General features: G+C 33.7%; 1 protein-coding gene across 2 annotated transcripts; it reads right to left on the bottom strand.

Moving 5' to 3' along the window:
* Nucleotides 1–428: 428 nt before the first annotated feature.
* On the bottom strand, nucleotides 429–9,958 carry LOC123685662 (ras-related protein Rab-32). Of its 2 annotated transcripts, none has more exons than XM_045625444.1 (5): nucleotides 9,637–9,958; nucleotides 2,653–2,869; nucleotides 991–1,172; nucleotides 790–933; nucleotides 429–715 (listed from the first exon to the last, which is right to left on the bottom strand). In XM_045625444.1, exons 1-5 carry the CDS (start codon nucleotides 9,871–9,873, stop codon nucleotides 608–610), a joined length of 888 nt encoding a protein of 295 aa, XP_045481400.1. In that variant the 5' UTR covers nucleotides 9,874–9,958; the 3' UTR covers nucleotides 429–607. The 2 variants fall into 2 exon arrangements, with proteins under 2 accessions (XP_045481400.1, XP_045481399.1); XM_045625443.1 differs by lacking the exon at nucleotides 9,637–9,958 and adding an exon at nucleotides 6,362–6,776.
* Between the last annotated feature and the right edge of the window lie 2,045 nt (nucleotides 9,959–12,003).

Here is a 12,003-nt window from a genome sequence, read left to right on the forward strand (position 1 = left end):
AAACAGCTTCAAACACTGCTCAGAATAATTAACACGTTATTGCTTTTGATCGATTGTGAGCTCGCGCTTCCATCTTTTTTTCAAATAACAAAAGTAGGTACACTCACAACGCAATATCTCACAAACTAATGGTCGGACTGCTGTCAAACTTTGACACGTATCGTTTGAAGGTTGGTACTAACTAAAAATCATATGGATTTAATACTAACACCGCCATATGTGCATTAGACCGGGACTTTTTATTAAGCCTAATAAGCGTAAATTATTTTTGACTCTGGTCCTAAAGTGGTAAAACATTATACCACCCTGTTTCTTTAAATGTGTATGCCCAATTTTTATATCATACTAATAATCTCCATGAAATTCTGATTGCAAAATACCCCATCTAAATTTGACACTGCTCAAAAATAAATTTTATTCTGTTGGAATTGGGTATAGAAAATGTTTTTTTTTATTTCTTAAAAAGGATACATATTCCTAACAATCTATTGACACTACCATAAAAAATTATACTCAGGTACACCTGAGCAATGAATAATAATTATGAATGATAAATTGATAATTGACCACAAAACAGGACAAATAAGTATTTACATCTCAGTCGACATCAACATGCGCACTTCTTATTCCCATGATTTTGCTCCGTATTGTCCTCTTGAATTGAAAATTGGTCACCGTCCTTATTCACATTAAGGACAGTTTCTTTCTCTAGTATCTGAAAAAAATAATAAATTATAATTCTAAATTTAAATTTTTCCAGAAATTAACAACTGGCTTATATATTTTCACCTTTTCAATCAAAATTTTAGCTGCCTCATCTATGTTGATATTATCCTTAGCTGAAGTAGCAAACCATGCTGCAAATCCTTCTGTTTTACAATACTCATCCATTTGACTATTGTTGTTAACAATTCCTTCCTTGGGTTGATCACACTAAGAAATTAAATCGCATGTTATGATGTTATTGATTTACAAATTCAAAATACTCACTTTATTCGCTAGGAGAACACATGGTATCTTGCTGCCATCCGCTAAAAGTACCTTGGAATCTAAATCCGTTTTCCAATTTTTAACAGATTCGAATGTATTCACTCTTGTGCAATCAAAGACTATGAAAGCTCCAACTGCTTCCTTGAAGTAAACTCTTGTCATATTTCCATACCTTTCTTGCCCTGAAAATTGATATAAGACATTAGTTATTGACCTGTCCTATTAGAAAGCTGAGTTCTCTTTGAAAATTTCTTTTTAACCAACAGAATATCAAAAAATCTTTTTATGAATATCAATATAAGGAATTCCCTCAAAATCCAATTGAATTCAAGCCAAACCATCAGATCTAATATTAGGCCAATTGAAAAGTCCCCGGTCTGATGCATAGATGGCGGTGCTTATTGAATCCATATGATTTTTAGTTAGTACCAACCTTCAAATGATACGTATCTAAATTTGACAGCAGTCTGACTATTAGTTTGTGAGATATTGTGTTGTGAGTGTAGCTACTTTTGTTATTTGAAAGAACATGGAAAAAGATTTTCGTGTGCTGATAAAATATAACTTTTTGGAGGAAAAAAATACAGTTGAAGCAAAATCTTGGCTTGATGAAGAGTTCTAGGGTCTGCACCAGGAAAATCAACCATCATTGATTGGTATGCTAAGTTTAAATGTGGTGAAATGAGCATCGATGATGGCGAACGCAGTGGACGCCCAAAAGAGGCTGTCACCGAAGAAAAAATCAAAAAAGTTCACAAAATAATTTTGAATGACTGTAAAGTGAAGTTGATTGAGATAGCAGACATTGTGAAGATATCATCTGAACGTGTACATCATATCATTGACGAATATTTGTACATGAGAAAGCTGTGTGCAAAATGGGTGCCGCGCGAGCTCAGAATGGATCAAAAACAACAACGTGTTAATTATTCTGAGCAGTGTTTGGAGCTGTTTAAGTGCATTAAACCTGAATTTTTGCGTCGATATGTGACAATGAATGAAACATGACTCCATAATTTCACTCCGGAGTCCAATCGACAGTCAGCTGAGTGGACCGCACACGATGAACCAAATCCAAAGCGAGGAAAAACACAACAATCAGCTGGCAAGGTTATGGCTTCAGTATTCTGGGATACGCAAGGTATAATATTCATTGATTACGTCCAAAAGGCCAGACCACCAACAGCGATTATTATATAGCGTTATTGGATGGTTTAAAGGATGAAACCGTTAAAAACCGCACCGTTTGAAGAAAAAAAGGTGCTGTTTCATCAAGTCAATGCGCCGTGTCACAAATCAATGAAAACAATGGCAAAATTGTATGAATTGGGCTTCGAATTGCTTCTGCATCCACCGTATTCGCCAGATCTGGCCCCCAGCGATTTTTTCCTGTTCTCAGACCTCAAAAGAATGCCCCCTGGAAAGAAATTTAGCGCCAATGAAGAAGTAATCGCCGAAACTGAGGCCTTTTTTGAAGCGAAAGACAAATCGTACTACAAAAATGGTATCGAAAAGTTGGAAGATCGCTATAATCGCTCTATCATCCCCGAAGGCAACTATGTTGAATAATAAAATCGAATTTTGCCAAAAAATTTTTACTATGGCAGACCGGGGACTTTTCAATTGGCCTGTTAGTATACCTACTAACGAAAAAATCCTTACCAGCAATATCCCAAAGTTGAAGTCTTATTACAGTATTTTCATCCCAGTTTATTACTTTCAATGCAAAATCCACACCTATTGTAGCCCTGTAGTTTTGGGAGAAAAATCGATGGACATATCTTTTTATAATGGATGTTTTTCCAGTCGCTAAATCTCCTATAACTAAAACTTTATAGAGGTGGTCTCTACGCCTGACATGTATTTGATTTGGACTCGACTGAAACAAAAAAAAATCATTCAAAAAAATGAATCCATATGAAGAGCGCAAGAATGACCTGCGCGGTTTTAATCTTATGAACCTATTGATAAATCACATACGGTAGTTAGTAAACATGGAGTGTTATACGATAGAACAACGTTTCCTCTGTAAAGAAGTAAAAAATCTTCAATGAGGATGAAAAACTTATTCTTATTCATTGCCCTCACCCATATTTATAATAGCAACAAAATAATTTGGTCTTGAACACTTTCAAAACAATCTACAGCAATGATCGACCCTGTATATAAAGTAACATTATCTCAAATTACAACTTTTTTTCATGTGAGGATCGGAAATGGATCGCAAATGAGGTGACATACCTACGATCTAGTAACTTGAGCATGTGTTTCACACATCGAAGAGCAGACATATCGATGATGCAAAGAAATCAATATCGCTGAGAGAAAAACATACCTACCTATTTTTTTGTAATTTGAAACTCTCAAATTCTCCTTTGTGGAATTGCGTGAATTCTAGGTTTTGAACGATCGTAAATTCAAGTGATAGCGACTTGAAGATATCAAAAGGCAGTATATTCACTATTTCATGTGAATATTTGAGCATGGGAAAGCTTTTTTTGATGTGAATGAAACATTACTATAGAGTGTTTTTTTTCGAGGTATATAACTTTAAGTTGGCATTACTGTTCGAGATGGTGACCGATTTAACAGCTGTCAAGTGATTTATTCTCAGTTTGGTTTAGCAATTCATCATGAATAGACTCACGCCTGAACAACGCTTGCAAATAGTGCAATTTTATTTCGAAAATAATGGTTCGGTGCGGAATACGTATCGCGCACTACGTCCATTTTATTTTGTTTAGCGATGAAGCGCACTTCTGGTTGAATGGCTACGTCAACAAACAAAACTGCCGCATTTGGTGTGAAGCTAATCCTCAAGTGTATGTCGAAACACAGTTACATCCAGAAAAACTGACTGTTTGGTGCGCTTTATGGGCTGGTGGAATCATTGGTCCGTACTTCTTCAAAAACGATGATGGCCAGAACGTTACAGTCAATGGTGATCGGTATAGAGCCATGATTACTAACTTTTTCATTTCTGAATTGAACAACCATGATGTCCAGGAGCTGTAGTTCCAACAAGACGGCGCAACATGTCACACAGCTCGTGTCACAATCGATTTATTGAAAGACACGTTTGGTGACCGCCAAATTTCACGTTTTGGACCTGTGAATTGGCCTCCAAGATCTTGTGATTTAACACCGCTAGACTACTTTCTGTGGGGCTATATAAAGTCATTGGTCTATGCGGATAAGCCACAAACCCTTGACCATTTGGAAGACAACATTCGCCGTGTTATTGCCGATATACGGCCACAAATGTTGGAAAAAGTAATCGAAAATTGGACGTCCAGATTGGACTACATCCGAGCCAGGCGTGGCGGTCATATGCCAGAAATCATATTTAAAATGTAATGCCACAAGATTATCTTGTGGATAAATAAAATTCATGTCAATCGAATAATCCATCGTTGTTTTATTGCAATTTAAAGTTCTATAGCTCTAAAAAAACATCCTTTACTTTTCATTAGCCTAGATTTTTCTTATCGTTAATATTTTCCAGTTTCACACGAATGATAGGTATAAATATATACAATTCACAATTTTTTTCAAATTCTCTCATCAGGCTCTAGTATAAAATTTCTGATGGAAATTGAAAAACTTTATTTCGCAGTGTTCGAACCGATTCACATTACGCTTGTTTATTTTGAGATTTGAATTATCGTTCCACTCAAAAGTACAATGCCTACTGAATTGCTTACGTCAGAAGTTGATTCTGATGACGATATAAAATATACCAGAAATGGAGATAACAACTCAAATTTTCAAATACGTTCTTACGCAGATATTTACAAGTTTTCTTATTGTAACACGTTTTCCAATGAGTACTTCATTTTTAATTGAACAGACCATTTTAAGGAATAATCCTGAAAGACGTCGATTTTCTATTTTAATTTACCGTATTTTAAAATAATAATCTAATATACAGGGTGAATTACTTTCGAGTAATGACGTCACCCTCATTTTTTTTTTAAAAATGGAACAACCCCATTTTGTCTCAATTTTCCGATTACTCTAACTGAGCTGATTCGAAAAATGTATCACATGTTGATTCCAATTGGTACAGGGTGGACAAAAATACAATAGTTTTGTGTGTGCTCATTAAGTAACGCGTAACATTCTTTATTAGTTGAATTAACAATATTATCAGAAATACTTATTGTCTAGCGCAATTGGTTTGAATGTAACACCCTGTATAGTTTGTTACATTTTTAGATTAATAAAAATGAGCTGTTTCCAAACATGTTTAGTACTTGTGGTCTAGCAGACAGAATATGAAAGAAATTATTTCTTATTTTTATTAATCTACAAATGTAACGAACTATACAGGGTGTTATATTCAAACCAATTGCGCTAGACAATAAGTATTTTTGATAATATTGTTAATTTAACTAATAAAGAATGTTACGCGTTACTTTATGAGCACACACAAAACTATTGTATTTTTGTCCACCCTGTACCAATTGGAATCAACATATGATACATTTTTGGAATCAGCTCAGCTGGAGTTACCGGAAAATTGAGACAAAATGGGGGTGTTCCAATTAAAAAAAAATGACGGTGACGTCATTAGTCGAAAGTAATTCACCCTGTATATTAGATTATAGGGCATTCATGAAATAAATCAAAGCAGTTTTCGTCCTGGTAAAAAATATGGAGGGAATAATCTTATGAAAGAAAATTATATGTGGTTATAAATATAATAGAATTGAAGCATTTTCTATTTTAGTTGGAAATTGTATTTGGGCAAATTGTTGAGTATCTTTCATGGTAGAAAATTATAGCGAGATAAAATTGAAGCAGTTGACCTCAAGGTGGAAAAATTGCCTTTGGTATTTGAGCATAATGAAATAAAATAGAAGCAGTTTACGTTATGGTATCAAAAATTGTCATTGGTCTCAAATGACAGTTACTGTGATGGTAGACAATAATATCTGGACATAAATGAAACAAAATTGAAGCAGTTGCCACCTTGGCAGAAGACTATCTTTAGGCATTCATGAAATAAATCAGAGCATTTTTCGTCCTTGTAAAGAAAATCGAGGGAACAATGTTATGGAAGAAAATTGTATCTGGGCATGAATATAATGAAATTGAAGAAGTTTCTATCTTAGTAGAAAATGGTCTTTGGGTATTAGGCAAATTGTTGAGTAACTGGCATGGTAGAAAATTGTATCTGAGCATAAACAGTTACTGTCTTGGCATAAATGAAATAAATTGAAGCATTTCAGCTAAGGCTGGAATTTGGCAATAATAAAATGAAATAGAAGTACTTCGAGCTTGTCTTCAATGAAATGAAGCTGTGGCAGTTACTGTACTGGTAGAATATCGTCTATAGCAATAAATGAAATCAAATTGAATCAGTTACCGTCATAGTAGGCACATCGGCTATAAGTTCACCATAGGCTGGCATCCTTTTGATCGTCTCCAATGATTTGGCCCGTTCAAAGGCATGCAAGCCGTCCACGTTCTTATTCTCTTCGACGTTCAACTTAGCGTCGTTTCCGTTCGACGTCACAGTCTGCGATTCGCTCAGATTCGTCTCCGACGCCGATTTTGAAAACATCAAATTCTCGTCTCCCTCCGGCGTTTGTCTGTCTGCTGAAGACGTCGAAGGCAACTCCGAGATTTTTTCGGAAAACGCACCCTGCCTCACCTTCAGTTTGATCTTTTTGAGTATGTATTTCGCTTTGGCGTTCTTTTCGATAGGTGGTCTAGCCGTGTCGTTATCGTTCACGGTGTTCATTTTAAACAGATACCCGATGTCATGTTACTCGAGCTTAGAATCGACGCTCTGAAAATATTGATACGGTTTCATGTAAGTAAATCCTGTATAATGAGAGTGGGGGTGTTTGGTTCGCCAGGTACGTCAAGATATCTGAGTTGGAGTTACTTGAGGGGTTGTTCTACTTTCGACACAAAAAATACTATGAATTTTATACTTATCCTTCTTTCAACGCAAAGTATCTCGAAGAAATATAACAATTTCGAAGAAAAACATCCATTCCGAACTTCTGAAAAAATTTTTAAAATTGATAACACCGAAAATTCAATAAGAGGTAGTACTTTGCGGTTAAAAATACAGGGTGATTCACCGGGATGGCCTATTAGACGTTTATGGAAAACTGATCACAATTTCGACCTGAAAATTTCTATGTTGGGGTATGAGACAATGATCTTTCTCCTTAAAATATTTTTAGATCTCTACAACTTCCGGTTATACCGGAAACAGACTACTACTTCCCTATTTCAAATGTCACACCCAGTATATTATTGCATAGTTAGATAGCCTTTTTGATGACAATTTCGGCAATTTGCCATACCTTGGGTAAAAACTCAACGGTTCATGAGTTAATGGGATTCTTATGATAAAAATGGTGGTGATGGTGACTCCCATTTTTTTGAATATTTCGGCAGAAAAAGCTTTTTTCGAAAAAATTTTTTTCTTTTTCGATTCTACAGATACTAAGTATTATAAGGCTGTTTGCGTTTTGGATCAAAAATGTACAGGGTATTTATAAGAAGATCATGAACTTGGACAACCCAAATTCATCAAACTCAAGATTTTCAAATTATAACCTATATTTTTTATTATTTCAGTCGCTTATACTTATAAAAAGGAATACTTTTGGTTTGGATAACTAAATTTCACATTTCATGAATTATAATTAATTTTTCGTTGGGATTTTTGAGAAATCCATAAACCAATACAATTTTCAATTACAAATCATTCATTTCAATTTTTGAAATGTCAAATTTAGTTATGAAAACATCGAATTTGAGTTTCTTTCTGTGTTTTCCGGAAGTTACAGATTACTCCATACAGTTATAAATTGCAGTTTTCCCTCATTTAAAGTTCTTCCTCGATAACTCTTAAAGTATTCATTTTAGGTATAAGGTTTGCTTATGTAACCTCCACTATTTTGTACGTAGAATCGACTAAAATAATGAAAAATATAGGTTCAAATTTGAAAATCTTGAGTTTTGATGAATTTCAGTTGTCCAAAATTCTTACGAACACACTGTACATTTTTGGTCCAAACAGCAAACCGTCTTAAAATACTACGTATTTGCAGAATCGAAAAAGAAAAAATCTTTTTCGAAAAAAGCTTTTTCTGCCGAAAAATTCAAAAAAATGTGAGTCCCTATCGCCACCATTTTTTTCATAAGTAGTTCTCAATGATTATCAAAAAGTCCAAACAATTTGAGAATGTAGTTCTAATGGACCTGATGATGATACTCGGTCAAAAAATTTGAAAATTTCAACGCTCAACTGTAATAAAGCGTCGCGACAATTGTGGAACACCTGTATATCAGCACCAAACCAGGGAAGAAGAATATTCAGCATTCAAATGTGTCTATTTCAGATGAAATCGATCTTTTTAATGAAATTTACATTTATTTTGAAAAAAACAGCTTCTTGCAAGAACACGGCATCTAGAAAAAACCCTCTAAGGATTATCAGTTCAAAATTTTTGGATAACTCACTTTATCGATTAAATTTATATAGGTACACATAAAAATTGCGTTGGACGTGACTGATAGTTTCGGAGATATCGAAATACTACAAAAAATTAATCTCACAATGATAAAATCCCCAACAAATATTGCAAGATTTCCTTTACTATTCTGCTACTGATTTCTCAGTGTAAGATAGATCGGACGAGTATTTTCTCAATTTATCACGATGTTAAATCGGGAGACCTTGGTGGCCACCAAATATTTTGATTATTCACAGATTGTCATAGATAGGCACTTGGTTGATTGACCCGTGTGAAACTGAAAATTTTGATGATTTTTTTTAGTTTGACAGGAAATTCATATACATAGCATATTATATATTTTTTAAAAGGAAAAAAAAGCGATTTTATTTTTTTATAAAAATTTTTATACTTTACTCTAAAACAACTTCTTGCAATGAAAAACAATTGATTGCACCAATGGATTCTACTGGAAAAAATGCCTGTAGAATGTTGATAGCACCAGTAATAAAGAATTTCACGCCTTTTTGTCTTATATCTTGAGAACAGCTGAATTTATAAGGTTGCGATTTTAACCAAATTAATTCTCTAAAAAATGCCATTCATATTTTTATAGCTCATGGGAATTCTGAGATCCCCTCATTAGACAAGGAATTTGGGACACCCTATACATAGAATATATTTCAACTGAGGCAGATAACGTCGTCTCGAAGTTTTTCCGGGAAGAAAAATACTAGATTTCAAGAAAGAGGCTGTTGAAAAATAAATAATATTCACTGTGAGAATTCCATTTGTGTGTGCGAGCCCTTAGTAGTCCTCTGAATTCTAGGCCAAAGTAAGATATTAAAGTTCGCTTGAAAGGTTTCTCAAATCCATGGTTTCAAATGGGGCCACATTTATACTCTAGGGCTTCTGGTTTTATATTAACATGATATTCAACAATCCACGAAAGTTATCGAACGATGTAGCCAACTTGATGTAAAAAAAATCGTAAATATTTACAACACAAATTGGGAATAACTTTGACAAGACGTTATCAACAGTTCAAAATTCGTACACAAATTTCTACCAACAATTCTTTCAGATTTATTTTTTTTTCAAAATTTGAATAATACAACAAATAGGTTACCAAAAAAGGGAAAACAATCCTTTGGAAGCTTACCAAAAACCGAGTATTTTCGGTAATTCTTGGTGGACTGACATCGTAGGGGTAGAATGGAATAAAATTACCATTTTCGAAAGACTGATTTCTAGATGACGTGAATAACGGCGAATCTTCAACAGAAAAATCACTATCTTGAGTTAAATCTTCTTGTGAATCTTGTTTAAAAAAATAACGATCACGCCTCATTGTTCTCTGCGCACGCGTTCTACGGCTTATTTTGCCGGAATCTGTCATTGTTTTTTTTTCGAATAAATGACTTTTCACTCAGAGCAATGCGAATAATGCTACAAATCTGAATTAATCTTAACACACTAGACTAACAGTGACCTGTTCTTATCATTCAGTGGTGCCAGCTGACCTTTTCTTTGGAAAATATGGTTTAAGTAACGTGTTGTTGTCTCATTCAATGATATATTTCGTCGAGATGTCAAATTCTTCACCGAAGGCTCCAGAATTTTTTATCTGTAGAATTTTGTCTAGTAAATAATTTCATTTCAATAATCCATTTCTAAGATAACGCGTCTTATACCACTATGCTCTGTTAGTCCCGTGAAAAAATGATGTTTCGCAATGTTTGAAAACGCTTCGACCTCTCTCAATAAAACAAATACTCCACAAGAACAAATTTAAAAAGATTTCATTTCAGCATGACTCTCTTATCTTACATGAATATAGTGTTTTCGTCATATGATCATATTTTAGCAGCTTCCGAGTAACTTTTGGCATGAAAACTGCCATTTCCATTCACAAAATGCATTTTCAGATAATTTTTAATTTCATGTCTGTCTGTCGATCTGTGTGTTCGTGCGTTCTTCTACTACTCTTACCCGATTTCAATGAAATTCAAGATGTGTATTCAGTTTGGGTCGTAGAGGATACCATGCTAAACTAAGCTTCTTCATTATAAAGCTTTATTGATTTAAAGTCATTACCAACCAAAGAATAAATTTAAAATTTCTAAAATTGTTTTTTCAATTGTAAATGTCAATTTGTATACGTATTTCATAAGAATAACTAGAAAGAAATCTATGACTACCTGAAGTAATTGCTTTCTCTGTGAACCCTTACTAGGGGAACAGGTACTTTCAGTTAGTCCCTCAATTGCAATTTTTGTGAAGTATATTTACACGTGGTGAGTTCAGTAATTTTGTTGAACTACAAGGCGCTGGTGAAGAAAAATTGTATTATTAAATACAAAAATTCCGTAAAACGTAAGTCTGTCCTTATTATAATTTAGTTATTCAATTCGTACAGTTTTAGCTATTTTGAATTTTCTTTAGGTTGATTATTAATATTGTCATTTTTAGAATTGGAATTATATTCCAAGAAACTAATAAACAAAATATATCGTAAAGATATATTATTGTGAAAGAATAGACACAAAGTTGTCCATGTTTTGATATCCCGCGTTTTCAGATTAAGGTCAAGAGTTGGAGTATGCGCAAAGATGAAATTACCGAGATTTCCATATTTCGCGTTGTACTGGTCCGATATATTGGTGAAATTTTATATGTATATTCAGAACGGATAATAAGTTATTTTATAAAACGATCAGCAGTTTCAAATGTATGGTATTCATGCGCATACGTGAAATATCATTGATCTAAATATTTCGCATTCTATAGTTCGATTTTGACTAAATTAGGAATGGATTTGAACATTAGAACCATAGAAAATTCAATCAGACAATCGAAAAATTTATTTATTGTGGTGTGAATTATTTTTTTCTCATTATGGAATAATAAGAAATAGCTACCAATACAATACCTGTTTGTTCACTATCAATTTCCACTCTTATCTTAAAGCTCCTGAGATAAAAATGTGTACGTTTTTCGTAATAGATTTGTTCAATATCTATTATTCAGATTGAATCTGGTAACGCCACTGAATGAAGATCTTAGTTTTAAAAAAAAATTAATAAAAAGAAGACTAACCCCCTACTTACTTTAATTGTGAATAAGACTTTCGATACATGCAAAATTTTCTGAAAATATTACTTCCTTTCGTTCTTATTTCAACACTGAAATAATTGAGGTGAAACTTTTCGACATATAGAATCAGGAGGATACTTTTGGATGAAGCACAGAATTATAATTTGGAATATCCCAAAATACGTCTATCATCGTAGATAGGGAGAAGTTTTTTGAGAATGAATTGAAAAATTAATAGAATGGTGTGTGGATGACCTTTTTCCTACTTATAATTATGATATAGGTCCTAATTCAATGATGACGTAGCTCAAATAAGAATTAACTTCATACCATTCCAGAAAAATTCGAAGATTGGGTTTTGTTCCTGATACTAGTTTCTGAACTGTGATTAGAGCACCTCACTGACACAACTTTCACTAATAGAGCTGCTACC

Source organism: Harmonia axyridis, chromosome X (genome assembly GCF_914767665.1).
Source record: "Harmonia axyridis chromosome X, icHarAxyr1.1, whole genome shotgun sequence".
In the NCBI taxonomy this organism is placed as follows: Eukaryota; Metazoa; Arthropoda; class Insecta; order Coleoptera; family Coccinellidae; genus Harmonia; species Harmonia axyridis.